This window comes from Vidua macroura, chromosome 11 (genome assembly GCF_024509145.1).
Source record: "Vidua macroura isolate BioBank_ID:100142 chromosome 11, ASM2450914v1, whole genome shotgun sequence".
Lineage (NCBI taxonomy): Eukaryota > Metazoa > Chordata > Aves > Passeriformes > Viduidae > Vidua > Vidua macroura.
In genome coordinates this window covers 13,490,181-13,512,484 of record NC_071581.1, presented here as the reverse complement: position 1 = coordinate 13,512,484, position 22,304 = coordinate 13,490,181, and the positions used below count along the sequence as shown (strand labels likewise).

Genomic DNA, 22,304 nt, shown 5'->3' with positions numbered 1-22,304 from the left:
ACTCTGCCTTAAATTATCTAATTAATTACAACAGCTAACTAAGTTATCAAAATGTACTTAAGATCAAAATCTGCAGTCAGCAGAAGAAAATATTCAGCTATTACCAGCATGAAGATTATTGTGTGATCCTGGTGCAGTAACTGGGTCCACGGGATGGCTGCCATCTCACAAGGCAGAAACTAAAGAATGTTTTCTCCACTGAAACTTATGAACAAAACTTTAAGTCACCTACCTTGCTTACAGAAACTGTTAACCAAGAAGCATTTACTGAGCTGGACATAATGAAATACAATAAATATCCTTTCGGTACGTGATTTCTAACAAAATATTGTCATCAAGTCACTTAACCAATTACTCACCCTGTCAAAAAGTAGAAACAGCTCTTTGAGGACATCTGAAATAGGCAGCTTCAAGTACTCAGCAAACTCCTCAATTCCAATTCTTCCCCCTTTGGAAGCACTTGCAATAGCAGCAAAAGTATCCAACTGCTCTCTGACATGATTCCATTTTAGGCTATGCAAACATGAGGGAGAGGAGATATTTCTATACAGAAGTTCTTGGACAGATGGAATTTCAGTAGGCGTTATTACAGTGTTCAAAGATGAAAAATTGCCAAACAGGGCAATTCAGACCAGATATTTTACTTTAAATCAGTAATTAAGAACTGCTCCTCTCTGGTTATTAATATTAAAAGCAGGCAGTTCTACGCTTGGCTATGTCAGACTTCCATAGAATAATTTCTCAAACCTAGAATTGTCTGTCCAATTACTAGGCTGCTCCAGCAGAGAGCTTTTAATTACCATAAATTCAGGTGTAGCAGTATTTTGCTGCATCATGCTCTAGGGTATTTCCTTGACAGAGGGAGCAGGTCTAAGCTCAATTAGCAAGCTCTCTACCCAAACACCAGTATTGCTAGAGCCTCAGAACAGTCAGATCTCTGCAAAATACACCACTGCACCTCGGTAAGAATAATTAGGATTGCCAGGTAACTATTCCCAATGGAATTCTATAGATGGATATACAGCACTTAATAATAAGGCAAGATTTATTGGACACATTCAGATTTCACCACAGCTACGCTGAAGTACGGTTACATGGCTCAGTCCTTAAATTCCACTGTATCCAGACAGAAAAAACTGACATCACTAGTGACACATGGCTGCACAGTAAAACTAAGAACAGTAAGCTGAAGTTTCAGGCTGGAAACTTCAAGGCCAAAAAAGGCTTTTTACTTCCTGCTACAAGCTGCCAGTGCCTCACCACTAAAGCAATTTAAATTTCCACCAAGATTACCATCGAGTGCTCTACTTTTCTCACCCTTTGGTGAGAATAATCTTTTCTCCTGCAACAGTGGTGACAAAAATTACTCAGGATTAGTCCTTACTGGGATTTTCCTCATCTCTGATTTCCTTGTAATTTATGTAAGATGTATGCAGAAATACACTGTATTGCACATGGCCAAGTCTGTTTTCTGGTTATTTAACCTTTGACAGATGGCCATCAACACCTGCAGCACTTTAGTAATTATGTGATCAAGCAATAAAACTTCCCTTACTTGAGTTTCTTGCTAATTTTGGTGAACTCCACCAGCCCAGCTTCCATGGGTAACGTCAACTGCCCTGCTGAAATCATCAGTCTGCAATCTTCAAAAGTGTGATCAGTGACTGGCACATTCAAAGCACTGAAATAAAATTAAGGAAAAGCAAAATCAATTTCGTATATATGAAAATAGCTTTTTGTAGGCGGTTTCCCTTCTCTGATACGTGAAACAAATGGTAATTTATTCTTGCACTGCTGCACGTAGGACAAAGCAATATACACCATTTCATGAAACTGTGAAACCACACCATGAAACTACGTTATGAGTAGCAGCACCATGAGGTTTTAAGATTTACAATCTTGTAAATGCAGCCCAGTAATGCTGGAGAACAAACCACCACCCACTCATCCTTGCCAAGCAAGGAGAGATCCTTTTATTCCAGATTTCTGTGAATTTAACATACCATGTTCCAATGTAAGACAACCTTTTTTATGCTCCATGTAAAAACAATCAGGGTAATCTAGTATAGGATTTTGACACCTCTTAGTGAAAATCGAGAGCAATTCCTATGTACAGTACCTGGGACTTGACTAAATTGTACTTTATGGCTAGGCTATATGTGGAATTGCTGGATATAAAAGAACAGTTCTCAGAGGTTTTATTGATGATCAAATACTTACTTTGCCATGGTTTGTCGGACTCTGTTGGCAAAAAGAATTGGATCATTCTTTTCTTCCTCAGTAGGAACATGAACAGGCAGAAACTGAAAGGGATGAGTTATCCAATCAATTCAATAGTTACCACTTCATTAGGAACATGAGCAGTTTCTTATTTTTGTTTGAGTGTGGGAGAACAGGAGAAAACCATCAGCCATGCAATGAAAGGACTGGGCGCTAGAGGTCTCAGCCACCTCAGAAACTGCTCAGGCTCCTCTGCCCTCCCCACACAAATGAGATTTACTGCAAAACTCTCAAGGATTGGTAGAAGCTTCTTTAATATGTAAAATCAACTCTCCAGAGAAGGAAAGTATAATAAATATGTACTTAGCTAGAAGATTAAATGCTGTACTGGTAAGAAATACTGCACACTTCTTTTCAAAGATCTTTTTAAAGTGATGTTACATATTAGACTAGTGTATGTGAGAGTTTTAATGTTTTTAAATACACACTGCAGTCCCACTTTGTACCTGTTAGTTGTATCTGTCAGCATGTGACTGAGAAGTTTCCTGTACATTCCACCACCGCCCCCCCCCCCCCCCCCCCCCCCCCCCCGACAACAACATTAAGGAATCATAGTTCTGAGTTGTAAGTAGCACACTAACTGGATACAATTTTGGAACTCCAACCAAAATGTAAAAAAAACCCTCTCCTACCACACCTAGGAAACACCCCAGTTATCTAAATGGAAACTTTTTTACTATTGAGGATTCAGCACTATTATGTAAGAACTTGGAAGTACCTTGTCACCAAAATAGCCTCTAGATGAACAATTATCTATTGTGGCATGAACCAGCACCTGTTTGCAAAATAGTGTGTGTGGAGGAGTGCTTTCCTCTTTCTTCTTCAGAGTTTGCTCACAGCTCTGTTTACTGTGCCTTTCCCCAGCTATGGTTATAATTTATCTGAGTTCTGCTGCTCTGCACCCTGCCCTTAATTCCTAGAATACAAAGATTCCAAAATAAGGTGTTGCTCATGGTTCATTGGAAGAAAGTTGTTAATTATGTGCTTTGTTAAGTGTGTTGCTTTAGTTATACTGCAGTTGCTGGGGATGCATTATTATAGTGCTAACTGTCCCATATAAACACAGTTTGTCCTGAACAGCCATTTAAAGTTTGTTTTTAAGGAATGCTTTCTCTTTATAATTAAAATAAATGAGTTTATGGAATTGGTTATCTGTCAAATAACCATAAAAATTTTCTGTTTGTAATTAAAAGTTGTGTCTCCTGTAAGGAGAGGAGAAGTCCAGCTGTTGACAGGAATATTTGAGATTTCATTCCTTCTGCAAGCAGTTGCCAGCTTTGTTCTAGGTCTGAAACAGGTTCCTGGTTATTACAGCTCCCCTTCAGAAGTCACATAACTCTTAAACTGAGAAAGCCCAGGCACACAGTACACCGAAATCTCTGACGTCCCTGGGTGAGAAGAAGTCATAACTCCGGGTTTATCTACGCAAACATGGCCATGGTTTTGAAAGTGGTCATTACTTCACTTGAGGCTGAGGTCTTGCTCACAGTGCAACGTAAATTCCTGGCAGCTTAAACACCACCTTCATCTCCTTCAAAAAAACCCCCTACAATTATTCATAAAACCTGTTTGCCAGAAACAACAGCTGAGCAGCAAGAATTTGGTTTCTTGACCTCCTGCAGTGGCTGTATGATCTCACACCTCAGCTGCTTATCTGCTGGAGCATGGCAAGTACATCTTCCCAGTCAAATTCAGTCCTGTAAGAAGATTCTTCACACCTCTTTCAATAGCAAAAATATTTCTCTGATCTGTTTGTGACCTAGTCTCTCTTCTTACAGAATCTGCCAATTGCTGTATTTTTTGCAGCCCTAAAACTCACTGCCAGGCTCAGTTTCATGTTCAATATCCCAGTGTGTTAGCCCTGGAGCTCATCACTGCTCCTGCACAGCAGGTAGAGGCACTGCAAGACTGGTGGGAGTGGAGAGGCTACTTGCACACAGCATGGGACAGCAACAGAAATGTCCACTTCTAAAAGGAATAGTTGGATCCCCTGCTTCCACAGGAAAATGTGTTCCTTCTCTTTTTAGAAACTGAAAGGCTTTTGCACTGATGCTAAGAAGTTAGTTTCATTTTGGGGACACATGCTGCTGTGAAAGCTGAAAATTTTTTCATGTTTCAGTTTCATCTCTTGGAACATGAAATTTATTTTCTAAAAAACAAGTTTGATGTCTCTTCTGAAGTATGGAAAATGCTGCTCTTCCTTCTATTGGAAGGACTACATTAAGTGTTTCTTGCTCCCATGTATATAAATCACATAGCTATGTCCTACTGAACAAAATTATTAGGAGAATTATCTCTTGATTACACCCTCTACAAATATGTGTCTAATGCATGCACTATACAGGAACACTGAATGGGCTTTTAGTTGTAGAAATCTATGACAATCCAGTCTTCCAGTGAGGAAGAGAATTTTACTTCGAAGAGATCAGAGAAATGGTGAGGTGGGAAAAAGAAGTTGTTACCTTTGACGGAATGTATGTTAATTCTTAGTTTTAACATCTGTAGAATTCATGTGGTGATAATTAACAGTGATTTTATAATGCTCTAAAAATAAAGACATTTCCAGCAGCTGTCTTAGAAACTCATCAGAATGATACATACATATGAACAAAAAATTAAATCTATCACTTACTATGATGCTTGTTCTTGTTTCTGAGACATTTGTTTATCGTTCACTAAAAATAACTAATAATGTGAATAATGCATTATATTGTGAATATATTAAAGCAGAAATTCCCTGGTTGCTAAATCTTAATACAAAAATATTTCCAATTCTTACCTCAACTTCTAATCTTGTGAAGATCTGACACAGTGTCATTATGCACAGCTCTTTACTGCAGGCAAAGAGGGACAAAAATTAATTTTACTTATTTAAAACAGAAGAATTCACACGTCAGTAGAATAAACATTTTAAAACACAAAAACCCAAAGCCAGTATTAGGCAAGGTTTTTAAGTACCTTACAGTGAAGTTTCCCAAAAAGTTACTTTTCACATTTTTTCCAACAGGGCTTCTGCATATAGCTGCTGCTTGCTCACAGGGCAGGCAACTTGTTGTCTGCTCCCATGCACATTAACAATTCTGCACAGCTCTTTGGCCAGTAAAATGTCTCCCTCTCTTTAAGGAGGTCCATGGATACTGGATTTTAAACTTTAAGAGCTTTGATTCTGAGAAGAAGCTTTACTTCATCTTTTATTCTCTCAGCTGCAAAATAGGACCAGTAACTTTCTTAAGCAGAACTGGATTTGTTAATATTTACTAGTCATTTTTCAAATTACAGTAAAATTTACACAGATGTGTTAATGAAGGGCCAGTAGGGACAGGACCATCAGTGCTTTTTTAAAAAGTCACAAATTTTAGGATCAACGGATAAGCTCAGGGGAGGAAGGAAGTGCTAAAGCGGATAAGCACAATCACTTCAAACTTGCTCTTTTCACAACGATTTTTAAGCAGAAATGCACATTTGATCTTTACAACAGGAATGTTATAACAGAAAACTTTCAAGCAGTCTTTCTCTGTTCTTGTTTTGGACAAAAAAGAAAAGGGAAAAGGCGAGAGAACCTATGGGATCCTGTCTATCTCCTAGACAAGTCCACTCTTAATGCTTGATTTTCTAACAGTATTCCTCCCAGGAAAGCACCAAAGTAAGAGATAAGTAGTAAGTGAAAGCAGGAACTATGTCAGGAGGTTTCTGAGGAGACTGGTACTGTCCTGTCTTGGTACTGGCCACAATATCCAGGAAGTTTTACAAAGAGACAGTTTTGCATTTTGTGATGTCCATGTTTGTGCAGGGAATATTCTTCTCCTGGTTCCAGTTAGTTTTATTAAGAATCTATGGATTCTTCTCCACCCATCCATTCTCTCCTCATGATTTTGCTAAGCAGTTCCTTTCACCTGCTCATAGGTTTTGATTTGAGCCTTCCCCATCCAGCCACCAGGCTCAGAGCATTTCTCCATTCTGACTGAATGGGCAGCCTCCTCCCTCCCATGGGAATACCTCTGATTTAATTTCTTTCTTTGCCTATTCCTACTCCATCTATCATAACAGAAGATACAGCTCTATTTTAATATTTCAGCATAAATCCTCCATGGAGGAAATCTGTAGCATGTACTGAATTTGCAATGTTCATTAATCTCAGTAAGCTGATAAATGTATCAGCAGTAGTAGAAACAGGAAAAAAATCTTGGGAAACCAAAATGGACATTTCATCATGTCCATTGTCTAAGTGTGAAGATGTTAGGATTATATATATAAAAAAGTATATATATATATATAAATAATATATATATGTTATATATATTATAATATATATATGTGCTATATATATTATAAATACATATATATAAATATTTAAGATAGCTTAAAAGGTGCTTAGGATCTGCTCCAATAGTCCAGATGTGTTTCAAAATTAACTGCCTTACAAATGTTAGAAAATCAGGACTACTGTGCTTAGATACACTACATATTCCACGTGAAAATGTGGTATATGGATTCTGAAAATGCACATTTTAATGAATATTTGAAAAGTGAAAAGTATTTTCCAGACATATTTTCAGTGCAGTTGTTTAATACTTTTCTTTCCTTTGTTCTAATGTAATGTGCAAAACAGGAGAAAATGAAAATAAAAAGAGTGGTGGAACTGGAAATAATACTTTCCTTTGCGAACCCTTTCTCTAGCCATTCAGATATGAAATCTACTGCATGACAGCATTATCCCCAGGTATCTCCCCCCCATAAAAACAGATCTTGAAGAACATGTGTCTTGGCTTAGTGGAATCTGTTTGGCAGACTGTTTAGCAACAGGGGAAAAATTTCTGTATGTAATTTTCAGTAGGATTAAGAAACTTACAATGAATAGCCCTGCCATGTCCAGGTCACAGTATCCTAAGGAAATAATAAAACACAGAAATGTATGACAAAACCAGATGAAAGCTAGCAAGCAGGTAAGTTACAATTTAAAACAGGCACAAGTTTAGTAAAAGTGGATGATGTTTTTATAGGCCTTTAGTGAAAATAAATAAAGGTGTTAAGGCGAATAGGATTCCTTGCCTTAAAAATATGGAAATAAGCACGGCAGACTTCTATAAACAATTGGGAATAACATTTATAGTTAGTTAGATATTGTAAATCATTCTCTCTGATCTAAACAACAGAAGCAGGGAAAAGAAAAATGGGTAAGACTTTGTCAGTGGGCCTTACCAGAGCCTTTAGAGAGGCATTCTCATAAATATGTCTCATTTCTGCATAATTTATCATGCTTTTTCTTTGATAATTTGTTTTTTTCTTTTTTTTTTCCTCTCTCTGTGTTTATTATTGTTATACATTATTTTTACAGTGTGTACTGGCAGATCCTTAAATCTTATCAGTGAAATTCGATACCAATCCCCTTGAGCGGTTCACTTGACATTCATTTGTATAACGGTTACACAAAGGAGTCTTTGCAAATAACAATAACAACCATATGTTTCATCTTAACAAAACATTAGGAAGGGAAAGTTTGGTCTTTTCTGGATTTGCTGGATGACCAGGTAATTTTAAAAAAGTTGAAAAGGTCCCAGCCTTACAGACAGAGTAAAGTGGAGCTGCAGAAGAAACGCTGCATGAAAAGAACATCTGCAAAGCTGCTCTCCTGAGGAGGGGTGCTGGATGTACTGCATGGCTCAGCTTTGCTTCCGTTCAGAAACTTTACAAGTCCTTTTGCAGTAAGGCTATCTTGAGGTTAACCAAAAAATGATGACTAATAGGGAAGTTGTGTCCATTTTAGACTTCAAAGTACAGGCTCTGTGGCACTGCAGGAAGTTTCCAACTTCCTCCGCAACACTTTCCTGTCTCCCCCTTTAGCTAAGAACCCAGCAGTAATTTTTCACAGTCAGAATAGCAACTACACCATGGTGACACTTGGGAAGCCTGGCTGCTTCCAGGAGCTCTTCAATGCTAAAGCTCAGGACAACATAATCTTCAGTGACAATGCAAAGCATTTATTGTAGGTACCACTTAAGTCAGACTTTTGCCTTCTGTATTATTAGTTAGTAAGAGAAGAGTGTTCTGCTCACCAGCTTGTTGGGGTATCGGAGTAACACAGGTTGGACAGGGACTCGTGGAACAAAGGCACCTGCAGCCACAAATTAGAACTAATTGTTACAACTAAGCTTGATACAGCAATTGGGAGCTATAAGTGATTTATTTCAGACAACAGTACCTGGAAGGAGACATTTTTAAAAACACAAGGAAAATGAGACGTGTTCTACTTCAGGTTTTTGTTTGTTGTTTGATTTGGGGTTTATGTACATTGTAGGTTGGGTTTTTGGTTTTTTATTTGTTTTTGAATTAGGAGCACAATTAGCAAGATGTCGTGACAGAAAAGGTTTCAGCTCCATCTCAAGGAAAAAGCTGCCTAAGATTCATGGACTGTTTAAACTCATTTTCTGTGCATTATTTCCCCATTGACGGGCATTAATTTCAAAGGATGAGATGCTCACAAGGCTTTTGAGCATTTCCTGAATCACTCTGTGTTCTCAGCATCACAAGTGATACGGATCTGGCCACGGAGTAATGGTTTTTAACACTTCTACCCAAGATACTGTAAGACAGTCATGCTGCTCTCCTTTCTTAACTGAAGGGTAGCACAACAATCTAATGATCAGTGGTGCAATGAAGTATGTTTCTCTGTCAAAAATTATTTGTTCTCCTGGCTTGCTAAGTGCTATGCAAAGACACTTAACTTGGCTGCTAAGTCTTGCATGGCAAAATTTACAGGAATCTAAGACAGCCCAACTGTTAGCTGAGATAAAAGAATATCATGTAAATTCATAAATTCATAAATTTATCTCATAACAATCACAGTTGAGTTTCCGAGTAAATAAAGTAGATGAAAACTGTACCCAGAAAAATCCCCCAACTAACTACTCATATACGTCACAGATATTTTGCATCCTACACCACACCACAAACCAGAGAGGTAAGCTGACTAGTATAAAAGAGTGGGTTTAGTGCCATCAAAACTTTTAAAGTAAGGGATTACAACACTGTTGTTGTGGATGATGTATCTTCATAAGTTCAGTCCTTACTACAACTATCAAATCACCAGCACATAGTTTTCCCCAACAACAACAGGACAAAATCTCTCACCTTGTTTGAATGTGATCAGGCAGGATCGGTTTGTGCAGGTGCCTTCTGGGAAAATCAGTATCTTGGATTTAAAGAGAGAGAAAAATATATACACACACATATATTTCATAAAAGGATTATACCTTCATACCTGTTATGCACAGGCTGACCTTATGCAAGCTCTGTGACCCGTTGCACTGTATTACAAGAATATCATTACTGTTTCCAAAGGAAACAAACATGTTAATGAAGGATGCTCACAATATTATTAACCTGGTCCATCTTGATTTGGAAACCAATGCTTTCCAAGAAAGGAGTTCTGGGGAAAGGCCTTTATCTGTTCAGAAATATGGTACAAAAGGCTTTAAGTGTTTCACTTGTCATTTTAGTGTTGTTGGTAATAGAATTCTTCCCCTGACAGCAGTTCCTTATTGAGCTGCTGGGTGTGTAAATATAGAAGTTTGGGCTGAAAGGAAGTGCACGAGGTATTTGGGCATTTACAGGTGGAGATGCTATCAGTGAGATGCCAGCTGTGATGAGAACACAGCTTGAGCAGCAGAGCAAAAGGCAGAGAAGGCATGTGCTGTGAGGCAGAGCTCTGAAGGCATTACACACCACAGCAGCCTCTGAACCCCAGTGACTCAGACACACCAGCACCCAGAAAGTTTCTGAATCAGTGTCTGAGACAGTACATGAAGTGCACTGTGACACACTGAATCTGGCCCCTAGGGAACACAAGCTTTGTATTTCTCATAAAACTACAGGATCCTAAGCAGCGTTCTAAAAACACCCCAGAACAAAATGGTTTGGATCAAGGTGTACTCCTACTTCAGTCTGAATGAACAAGTCAAGGCTAGCTGTGAGAGAAGCCTCAGCAGGTCACACCCAAGGGTCACACACTGTTCAAGGGTATGACAGAGGGAACTGCACACAGCACGTTACAGCCAGTCCTCCAGGACACATCCTGTAATCAGAAAGTGTGGCCAGGGCAGAGGACTAGGAATCACCCAGTGACACCCTCAGTTGTACTGCTGACTCAGTCTTGGAGATTCCCAGATTACTTGACTCATAATCTATTTATGCCATGATACATATCCAGGTTTCATCCTGAGTGCAGGACTGGTGCAGGAGCTCATTTCCCTTTCCTCCCCATGCTGCTTTCAGCAGAGATCAGGTCTACCAGGGCATTCACCTAAAACAGTTTAGCAAATCATAAGCACCAGGGTAGTCTGTAAGCCCAGTACTAAAAAAAAATGGCATGTGCATGTTTAACTGACAAATTTCAAAAAATAGTGGAGGCTCTAAATTGATCCATCCATCTTTCCATCCATCTTTCTGGATGGAAAGCCATCCAGGACCTGGAAGCAGAACAGCTTGGAATGACCATGGGAAACACTGCAGAAGCAATAATTATTGCTTTCATGCCAAAATCCTTCCACAGTTCAGATCAATTAAAAATCTTGGGTAACTTGAAGAGTGAACTGAGCTCCACCTTATCTATACTCTATGTGAGAAACTGAAGTTTTGGGCTAAAGAACTGTTTGTACTGATCTTGGACAGTCTGGATTACCCATCTTATCAACTGCTCATCCTCCACCTGGTGTGAGCACAGCTCTGTGGTCTAACTTCAGAATACTGATCCACAGATACCAATAAAATTCACCTGCTACACTGTAGGCAGCATGTTAAGACTTGAAAAGGGAAAACAGAAACTCAAGAGCATCTGCATTTGCAACAGCAATTGGTACTGGTTGGATTTAACTGATCCATTTGTCACAACAAAACTCCTTCTGGACACCAGATTTTTCCCTTTTTAACCCAATAATATACCTGAGAGCGGACTTCATTTTTGTACATTTTAAGAATCCCATCCAGCTGGCCACTTGTGACATTGTGATGCACAAAGAATAGGGAATAGGAATACATGATAGAAGAGAAGTTAGTGGTGTATTTATTACCTGTGGCCACTGGCCTCTCGATAATGCTCGCCTAGTTATCTCAGCAACCGTGTTCTTCCGTGAGTCAGGGTCTTGACGAGAAACTGCTACAGGCTGAAGGGATCTTAAAATTGCTGTGAAACAGATAAAAAAAAATTGCCTTATGCTAGAGCTTAGAAGACACATGGGTTCAAGGCTTCCTTATAGCAAAAACATGTTATTCATATACTAGGAGACAGACTCCACACAAACAACTTCCAGACTAAATTGATAAGAGTATTGTTATTCTTTTTCTGCAAAATGGGAAATAAGACACAGAAGACATACCCAGCCTGCCAGCTGAGGAGCTTTACAGTAGATATAAACATGCAAAATTCACCCACATTCTAATAATATTGCTGTTATTTTTCACTAAGCATTTCCACACAATTCAAAAGAGTGACCTGACTGGGTGTGCTCATGCGCCATGCTTAGGCCAAACTTAGGCAGACTGCACCCAAAATGTAGTTTTAGCCTTCCCTTTTCTGTTACAAAGCATGCACAGTTTCAATGTAAATTACACAAAAAACCACCTCATTTAATCAGAAATCTACATTAGAATGTGTGGACCTTTGTGATGAGAAACCTGGAGAAGAATTATCTTCTCTGTTCCAATCCTGTGCTTTTAAGCTAAAATCAATATATTCTCTGCCCATTTCTTTTCTACAAAAACACTTTGCTATGTTGCCTACTGTGTTTAGTTCTGGGTTACTGTATAGCCAGCAGAAAGTCTACAGCTGATTCTAGCAATAATGCAAATGGGGATTCTTTTTGTGCCAGAAGGAGGAGAAAATAATAGAAGCATGACTCATCTGATCTTTTCCCTTCCCTGCATTTCCTTTTTGAGTAACTCCTCTTTTATTCTTTCCTGGTCTTGCTCCCATTAAAAAAATCCATAACAGTGCCTGCAAGTTTAATCTTATAAATATGGTATTTTCCAGACTACTGTAGTTTGGGTCTGTTTTGAAATAACCTTCAGTCACATTTGTGGGCTACACTGTCAAAAGACAGCTGTGGAACAGATTTTTCGAGCTACTACTGGGAGAATGAAAGAGAAAGTTTCCAACCTGAGCATCTGCAAAACATGCTTTCACTATAAAAGAAGTTCAAAATGACATCGTATATAATTTTGGCATTTTTACCAATGCAAAAAGATAATGTGTCATAGGAATTTCACTGGAAATAATTTGTCAGTATCTTTGGAAGATAGACCTTAAAAGTCTGCCCTTACATCACTTTAGGAGATAAAATTTTTGGCCCAATGCCGAGTTGTTGACTTGTAACTTTTAGGTTTTTTTTCATAAATACTTACTGCCAAATACTGGAGTTGATAAATTCTCTGCTCTAGACACTATTGATGGCATTCCAGTGAGGGCACAAATAATGGCATCAAAAAAGCTTGAATGAGGAGCTGCAACAAAGATTGGTGCTTCTGACAGACTTGCTACCTTCCCTTTCACTTTAACCTGGAATCCCATCACGAAGTACGCCGTACGAGTCAGGCTGGAGAGGGCTGTCTGGATCATCCTCCTTGTAAACAGAAACACAAAGATCTTGTCCAGCTTACAGTCAGTTTTTATTTTGTACTTCAAAAGAAAAGCCCCCTAACAGATTTCCTAGTCCTAACCAGCAATGGGGCCCCACACAGGGTGGCAATGCTACTCACCAGCAGAATGTAGGGCTAAAGGGGAAGGGGATCATATTTTCCTGATGGAAGATAAGGTAGTGTACAGCACCTTGTGAAAGCCTCTTCCCAGGTACACTATTTCTCATGGCACATTTCATGGCATTGTACCATAACACTATTGTGAAGGGAGTGATTAGCAGATTTAGTGTCCTTTCCATAAGAATTGATGTAAATGATACTGGTTTTTTACAGTCAGTTTTAAGTAAGATTAAACAACAACGTTTCCTTACTGGAACATGTTCCCACAGGAGAGGACACATTCCTTTCATGGACTCTCCCTAACCTTTCGGTCTTGCTAGAATTCACCTCCTGTGTCTCCTCCTCCTCCTCCTGCAGCTGCAGTGCATCGTGGCTAGAAGGGAACTTCAGTACTTTGAGGTCAGAAGTGAGTGACTGAAACCCAGAACCCACAGAAGCAGCTGTGAAATACCACTTCAAGGGCAATGCAGCTGAGAGGAGCTGTCAAAGCTAATTTTGTCACAGAATCATAGCATAGCAGAAATGACAAAGGCTATATAGGCTCAGCCTATGTCACGTTACAAAATACTTGCTTAATGAATTTCTTTTCTCAGATATTCCTGTTAGGATTATTACTGAAATAAGTCCTGGATTAGAAATAGTCTATAAATGTTTTTATACAATTTTTTTTTTTGGCCTCAAGACAACTGAAAATTTACCTATTTAAAAAGGTCCAGTATTCTAGTAAAATACATGTATTAAAAATTTGCTTCATATGAATGGGTAAAATTGAGGAATCATCATTAATCAAAAGGAGTGAAAGGGAAAAAAAGCTTTAGATCCTGGCTTTGTGTTATTAGGGGAAAAAAAAGCTTAGCTTTCACAAATATTGAACACTTTTTCACCTTCTCCATCCTTCCAGTGGCAGAAATCCTCTTCCAGGCTGAGAGAAAGTTGCAATTGACGCAGACAGCCAAGCTAGCAGTAAAATGAATGTGATGCATATGGCACGGAGGGGAAACAAAATAATCCCCTGGAGAACAGTCTGGAAAAAAAGAGGTGAAAAATCTTAAGAAATGGTATCAACAGAAATGACTCTGCTATCTGTGTAGTTACTTCACAGTGGTTTTAAAGTACTACCATTATTGCTTTGTGATTTAGTAAGGAAAGCTTTAATGATTCCAGTGCTCTTATGGGAAGTAATTAATGGTATTTCACTTTCACTTCTGAGTTCCCATTTCAGGAAGAACTGGAATATCTGAGTATTTCCGTTTTTGGCTTGGATGTAGCTAGACACAGAGAGTAAAGTAAGTTTGCTGGCTCCAGATTATATTTGGTCCTGATCTGCAGCACACAACCAGCTCAGATGAGTTTGCACAGCTGACACATATCTCCACTCCAGAGCTTTCTATCACTAGCTGCCTATGTAGAAGTCAAGTGGGATCCTTAAGATGACTAATTGTACTCTTGCCTTTTGAAATGACAAATCCTGTGTTGAGTCACAATATTGCTGCAACTGGTCCTTGCTACTGCTCCAGGGACTGTGCACACACAACACAACATCATTTCCCCCAGCTGGGACTTCAACAAAACCAAGGTTTTAGTTGCCCTGATTGCAAATAATCCTCAAACATCATCCTCAGCCTGCCCAAAGGAATCTTTAACTTGTGTATTTTCATGCATAGCTCCAGGAAACAGTTGTATTGGCACCATGTTGTACCACAGGCAGCTCTGGTACAGGGCAGGGCAGGAAGAAATTCTTAATTGTTTTACCCCAGCACATTAGGTTAGAACCTGTATCCTGAAGGTTGGCTTTATGGTACAACAAACACTGTGCAGATGGAGCAAGCCTGGGCCTGGGAGGCAGGTGAGCTGTGTGAGCAGGTCAGAACCCAGCACTCCTGGGAAACAAGTAAGGGGTTCAACTCCCTTTGGCACTAATCCAGCTCTGCTGCCACTCACTGATGAGGACCAATTTGTGCGCAAATCTACACACAAAACAAAACACACCCCAAAAGAACTGTAATAGTGATTTTTAAAAATGTATTTGGGCTGTTTCGTCAAGTCCCCCAAAACTTATCTGAGAGCGTGTCACAGACTGACAGCTCCACCAGTTCAAGTGTATGGGAGAAGTTACTGAAGGAGAGTTAAGAGAGTTTAACTTACTCTTGTGAGCTTCCTATGTTTTACGCTCTACTGATTTTTAAGAAAATCTACAACTGAACAGCAGTGTTCCTCTCACAAAATCAACCTTTCTAGTCAGCTGTTTAACAATGGCCTCTTATTGTACAGGAAAAGCAAGGCCTTTTATAAGTCAGCTTTACAAAATAGTTTGCAACATCCTAGAGCTGTGATTACTAACATCACAGTGGATTTGAATTTACGTCTTTTCTTTAAAAAGGAACAAGTGTAGTATATTTGAATATAAGCACCTTAGTGTATACTTCATCCGATTTTTTTGATACAGTCACTTGCTTCTTATTTTCCTTCCACCAACACAGTGCTTTCCCTCCCACCAAATCCCCTCCATCTTCATGTAATGTCCTCTTATACTCCCCTTGTCAATATTCAGGAGAGGCTCTGCCATCTGGCTCTAAACCCTCTGACACTGATGAGGATTAAGATGAATTTGGGGCCTTCAGGACTCGCTTCTGTGTTACCACAGGCACAGTGGCAACAGACCAAACATGACAGTGAATACACAGAGTACATTAAGATAAGCACGATAAGCAGTGTTGATGTTTATGTTCTGTAAGCACTGCCATGCAGTGTGTTTCCAGGAGAGATCTGAACATTTAGGTCGGATTATTTCTTTCTTTTATTTAACAGTTCTGTGTATTTAGCTATGGAATTTTAACCATAACTTTATGGACAACAGGTAGAGGACTGTTCCAGATCACAGAAATGAGCATGACAGGTTTGACCCTAGAGATCTATTGCTACTACTCACTCTGGTGCCAGTTGCGGCAAATCTGAAAAAGTCAGCTAGGACGATAAACCAACAAAGACTCCTTACTTGTCTCCCAAAATTAGATTTGGTTTTTTTTTTTTTCTCTAAATGCATCCTCTTTTACTATGGTCTATAGTCCAGTTTAACATTTCAGCTGCATTCAGTTATCCAAAATGGGCAACATAAGCATAAATCAGTGTGGTTTGTCTTAAAATAATGTTTTCCTTCATGAAAAGAAGAATATATATGTACTGACCTAAAATGAAAGATAAAGGATGCAAAAGCAAAACAATCCCCTCTTCAAAAACTTTAATAAATTCGTTAATCTATCTTAGGCAGATGCACAGGTGGTACTGATTTGCTGATGAAAGCTATTGGCTTTCTAGGTTAGGTCACTGTAATGAGGCAGAGTTGGTTTCTGCTCCATCAGCTGCGGAGTAGGGTAAGAAAAGGACAGAAAAGAGGAAGGTCAAGGTAGACTAGAAAAGGGAAAGCATAGGAGAAAAACGTACAGAGAAAAATACAAAGTGTAGTTATGACTAGTAGGATCAGAGCCACTCCAGCTTCTGTGCAGTAATCACCAAGATAGAATTATTCTGAGTCATCCAAAGAACCTTTTCTCACATACTGAATCACCCATGTACTTTCTGTTTACTGTGTCTGCAGCAACTGCATATCCTGCCACTGCAGCAGTCCTGGCAGTCCTGGTCCTGCTCCCATAGCTGATTGATCTTTGATCAATACATGGGATTATACCTCCACTGATAGTAGGAACCTTAAAAGTGGAAAAGCAGGTCTATCAGAAAGCCACAGAATTCCATATAAAATTTTGTTCAACTGTAGCTGCTGTCAAGTTATCCCAGAAGCAGCAGCAGAGCAGGCTGGGGACCAGAATGAAGACCAGCTCCCACTGAAATACTTTGACATCTGCAGCTGTGATCAGATGGACTGTCCCCCAGCAGTACACACAGGGCAAGACAGCATCCAGAGGATGTCACAGCTCTGCCAGGCAGTCCAGCTGCTTGCTTCCAAAAATACTGCTTTTACCATGCTGGTTGTGGTATTACATAGTTTACCACTGCAGAAGTCCACTGAGCATCTCTTCTGAATAAATTGGGATCCAGTAATGACTTAACTAGAATTTGTGCTTTGCATTTGCAGTTCAGAAGTTAGGACAGCAAGTGAGCAATCAGGAACAAAAGAACTAAAACCCAGGAAAAAATCTCAACAATGAACTGCAGTCCACTTTAGTCAGAGGATGGAAACCTGAAGTATTTGACAACTGTTTTAAAATCGTTTGGCACATGAAGATGTTTAGCACAACCCAACTGATCCTTGCTTCGCACATTCTAAAGAATGACAAATAAAGGGTGGCTTGTAAACTATTAACAAGGACTGGCAAGAAATTGTAAAATCTTCTCATTTACTATTCAGTCTGGCTGTTTTTATATTTGAAGCTGAATGAAATGCAAACAGCTAGCCTGTCTCAAGCTCCATTCATCAGGCACACAGCAGCCTTTACATGTAAGGTCACCAACATATGGAAATCTTGCTGTGGACTCCCAAAGAGGGTTTTGAAATAGTATGTTTGTATTGGTGTATGTTAAAGGAATAGTAGAGAAAAGGGAGACATAACAAGACTATCCTTAACATGCAAGAATGGAGAAACACTACACTTCATGTGAACAGAAGGAGAAGGGAGACTTCCCTTTTCTGAAGTTTATAATAACACTGTCTGGTAAGGCCTTGATTCCCAGCAGGTCTGACTGGCAGTGCTGAGCAAGAGAGGAACAGAGGTTTACAGGACAAAGCCATCAGTAGGAAGTATCCCAGTCCTTATGACCATAGGGGGAAAAGAACAGAAGGGAGCTAACCACAATAGAAATAAGGTTCTCTCTTGTGTATTTGTCTGCTTTACAATTCTGTGACTATTGTGCTCCTCAGCTCACTAGCACCAGGCCCTAACCCAGAAGCGTGCTTTTCCTTCCAGATGCTTTATGGAATAACTTAAAAATGCAAGCTATTGAAAGTAGTCTGTGCATCCTCCAGAAAGGACAGGCAGCACAGAAAGCTGTCCATTTCTGGAACCTCATTAAGAAACTGGTTTCTTCAGGGTTCATGAAAGCTAAAGCTACTGATCCAGATACACTTGAAATGTGTTCTAGGCTGCTAGTAAAACACAGGGGATAAAAGGACTTGAAATTGTTTTCCAGCTTTCTCACATTTCCTCTACCCAGCTATCTTCAGGGCAAACATTGTTAATAATGAGATGAAGATCTATATGAAACATAAAATATTTATTTGCACATCAGCTTCAGATATTTATAAGCATCAGCAGAAAATAATGTAATTTCACCTACACACTGATGTCCTCATTGTCCTCAATCATATATTCATGTTTGGTTCATCGGCTGATTTTTAAAGAATGTTTTTAAGAAGCAAAGCTTATTAGTTGTATAAGTATCCTGTAAGTCTTGTGTGTGCTTGTACACAAGTCATACTGGGACAGCACTCAGCTCAGAGGCCTGATTCAATTCACCCAGTGACACCAGTCAGTGACCCAGTGGAATATGGGGTACCATTTTTTGTTGTACACTCTGCAATATGGAGCCAAGAGATTCACTCCCCCCTTCCCAAACCAAGCTTAAAATCAGCCTAAAGCCAGTTAAGCATCTGAAACAGCATGACTGAAAAAGTTATCTTCTGTTTTAGCTTTTCCTGTCAGAGAGAAATTGACATCTTAACTCTAGAGCTGAGGCATCTGACATGACTGACTGATGGGTAGTACTTAATTACTGAAAGAGGACCGCTGTTTTCTCTAGGAGTGATGTGTTATCAGCAGTGATTGCAAAAATAGTTCTAAAAGCTTGTTTTGAATCTTGTGTTACAAGTTTTAAGTTTGAAGTCAGTAAGCCTCTACGTATGCACTGAGCAAGCATGCAGCTTGAGGACTCTGAAAGGTTGAAGAACTTAATTTCAAAACCAGTGACTTTTTAATGCTGACCACCCTTTGCGTCTTTGACCGCTTACACAACTTCCCCGTGAATCTGCTCTCTAGGTTAGATCAGGAAGCAAACTATGCCGTAAGGGAAGGAAATATTGTCACTAGCAGCCTGTTCCCAGCGAAGCCAGGAGCTGTAGAAGTGAACCAGAGCCGGGGCTGCTCCGCTCCCCGGCGGGCGCGGCGCTGGGCACGGGCGGCGCGGGGCAGGCCGGGCCCCGCAGCCCCGGCTGCCGGCGGCACTTTCAAACCTCGATCGCTCACACCGCGCTCTGCCCTGGCAAGGGGGCTCGAAAGCGATCAGTGGCCCCGAGCCCTCACCGCTGACAGCCCCGCGGAGGCCCGGGGCGCGGCACGGAGCGCCGGCTCAGAGCCGTGCCTGGGCTGAGCCGTGCCCGGGGGTGCCGTGCCCGCCCCGCTCCCGTGCGCATCCCAGCCCGGGGCAGCGCGGCCCGGCCCCGGCGGCCTCTCCCGCCCACTCCCCAGCCTTACCCGCAGCTTGTCGCCGGCGCTTAGGCGGCCCGGGTGCACGAAGGGGTTGAGGACGGTGGGCGGGTTGAAGGACTGCTGCCTGGGCAGCGGCAACACCCGCGGCGCCATCGCCACCGCCATCCCCGGCGGCTGCGCATGAGCCGGCGGCGGAGCCCGGGGCCAGCGCCTCCGGCCGGCCCTGCCCACCGCGGGAGCCCCGCCTCGGGCAGGTGAGGGCGGCCGGCGCAGGCCCGCGGCCAAGGTGGGCGGTGGCGGCGTCGGGTCCGTGTCCCGCAGCCCCGCCCGTGCCTTGTCCGCGCTGCCCCGCTCCGGGTCCGTGTCCCGCAGCCCCGCCCGTGCCTTGTCCGCGCTGCCCCGCTCCGGGTCCGTGTCCCGCAGCCCCGCCCGTGCCTTGTCCGCGCTGCCCCGCTCCGGGTCCGTGTCCCGCAGCCCCGCCCGTGCCTTGTCCGCGCTGCCCCGCTCCGGGTCCGTGTCCCGCAGCCCCGCCCGTGCCTTGTCCGCGCTGCCCCGCTCCGGGTCCGTGTCCCGCAGCCCCGCCCGTGCCTTGCTCCGCGCCGTGCGCGCTGCAGGCTCCGCAGCTGAGCCGCGTTCGCCGGGTGCGGTCGCAGGGCGATGTTCGTAAGCACTGGGAGCAACGCGGGCCGTTATCTGGGAAGGAGAGGGGCAGGCGCGGTCGTGGCACGCGGCAGAGGTCGTTTCTAGGGCAGTGGTGCATTTCCAGCGCTGCTAAGGCTGGCACAGTGATTCTGGTTCTTGAGCACGTGAGGTCTGCAGATCCGCTGCAGCCTTCCTGTGCGTGCCGGATGCCCGCGGGATCCCTTCCCGCAGGTCTGCCCTGAGGGGTGCGCCAGGAGCGCCGTGCGGGGCCGGCGGTGCGGTACAACACCGTCCTCCGGCACCTTCTGCCGGCCTGCCTGCCTGCTCCTGGTTTCACCCCAGAGGAAGTTCCACGCTGACCACATTTAGGAAGCAGGCTTTTGGTTTCTCACAGGATCCGGTCCAGTGGTGGGGCTGAGCCGCCAGTCTGTCTGTGCAGGGAGCGCTGGGCTCAGGCTGCTGGCCTCCTGCGTGACATTAGTTCAAACACTTCGTTTTGCTATGGTGCTTTTCCAGTTTCTTCTTTACGTGAAAATATTGGTACTTCCTGGCACAGCAGTATGTTGCCAGACTGTTCACGTTGCTGTAATGAAACTAATTATAAACATCTCATGCTTCAGTTCCCACTTTGACGTCTCTGCTTCCACAAAGATACCATCAGCATTCACAAAACTTAATTATTATAAAATAATAATTTGTGTTTTGCAACTGCAGGTGCTTAAGGAGTAGTCATAATGATATATTTGGGCTAACTGAAGCCTGCCTATAATGGAAGCTTGATGAGTGTAGGATTTCCCTTGGCTGGTTTCCAGGATTTCCCAGAGGTTGCCAGTCCTTGAAACCAGCATTGTCCTCTGAAAAAGCTGAGAACTGTGAATGAACTGGATCAGCACAATTGTCGCAGGAAGTAAGGCTGGGGGAACTCCAGAGGAGAAAGATCAATTCTACCTCTGTCATTCTTGACAGATAATTTTACAAGCTCTTTTTCAAAGCCCATGACTTCCCTAGTTGATCCATTCCAGCACTTCTCTGGTAATATCTTGAAATGATTTTTTTTTCTGTATCTGAGAAGAATCTCTCTCATTGCAGGTAATATCTACCCTCAAATGGATACAAGAACTGGTCCCTTTCCTCTCTGCAGCTAGGTTTTGTACACTTGTGTAGTGTTATGATTCCCTTATGCTTTCACCAGACTAATGTTTCCAGATTTTCCCTCCCAGGTGCTAGTTTCTACATATCTGAGCATTCTTAAAGCTTTCCTCTGGCTTTTCTCCAGTGAGTCCACATCTTTCTTGAGGTACCCAAACAGGAAATACTACTGCTAGGAGGCCTGACCAGTGCAACTGGGTGGGCAGGAAGGATTAATTTATGTCTGACAAATTATGTTATTATATCACTATATAATAGTGTCTGGTTTTTGTTGGTTTTTTTTTTTCTCTCTTTTTTTTTTTGCCACTAGCCTGATCGTGTGACTTGCACTGTGGCTTTGCAGACATGATGCTTTTCATATGTAGATTAGTGCTTCTGGTGACCTGTACTTTTATTAAAAACAATAATATTGATTATAAACTTTCTACTCTTCTAAGGCTGATTAGCTATAGCACCATTTGAAAGGCTTAACATCACAAGTAGCAAAATACAAGCACAGTGCAAAAAAACCTTTAACATTCAGAAGACGCGAGAAAGTGCGATCATATTTAATTCTAAATTAGGGTCAGCATCTCTTTTGAATAATAATTCCTTTTTTTTCTGTGAATCTGTGGTAAATTGAATCTTGATCAATTGGACTGCTAACATAAAACACTACCAAGCTCTTGCAAAGCTGTTATCTGGAATCTTTTACCAAAAGGTTTATGTGGTGCTAAGGGTGGATATCAAAGGAATAAGTAGCATTAGCTTGTTACTAATTATTTTTCTTGGTTGAAACTACAGCTTTAGTTCTGCAGGTCACTAGGACAGCATATGTTTTTCCTGAGAAGTTTACCCTATACCTTGATTCTGCCTAGAAACTGTAGAAGAGTGGCTCTGGAGCAGGTGTACCTTCTGTATACAATCCTAATGAATCATATTAGTGATACATGAAAACCCAGTACACATTTCCCTAGTGTAAGACAGGAATTTTTCTCTCTCATAACTAGACAGAGCTTTTTTTTTTTTTCAAAGTGTATTCAGCTTTATACTGTTTAATATAAATTGTATATATACAGTCTAAAATGGACTAAGATATCTGCCTTATTGTAGCTGCCTTTGGGACAG

General features: G+C 41.5%; 1 protein-coding gene across 1 annotated transcript in view; it reads right to left on the bottom strand.

The window, feature by feature from the left end:
- Window positions 1-19,620, bottom strand: part of LPCAT2 (lysophosphatidylcholine acyltransferase 2) — a 29,671-nt gene extending 10,051 nt beyond the window's left edge. The window contains exons 1-11 of the mRNA XM_053987544.1: window positions 19,452-19,620; window positions 13,914-14,053; window positions 12,676-12,893; window positions 11,346-11,458; window positions 9,409-9,469; window positions 8,334-8,392; window positions 7,130-7,164; window positions 5,060-5,114; window positions 2,221-2,303; window positions 1,556-1,681; window positions 360-513 (exon numbers count right to left, since the gene is read on the bottom strand). Of these exons, the coding sequence (XP_053843519.1) occupies window positions 360-513; window positions 1,556-1,681; window positions 2,221-2,303; window positions 5,060-5,114; window positions 7,130-7,164; window positions 8,334-8,392; window positions 9,409-9,469; window positions 11,346-11,458; window positions 12,676-12,893; window positions 13,914-14,053; window positions 19,452-19,571 (1,164 nt within the window). The 5' untranslated portion in view covers window positions 19,572-19,620. The remainder of the gene's footprint in view (window positions 1-359; window positions 514-1,555; window positions 1,682-2,220; window positions 2,304-5,059; window positions 5,115-7,129; window positions 7,165-8,333; window positions 8,393-9,408; window positions 9,470-11,345; window positions 11,459-12,675; window positions 12,894-13,913; window positions 14,054-19,451) is intronic.
- Window positions 19,621-22,304: the final 2,684 nt, after the last annotated feature.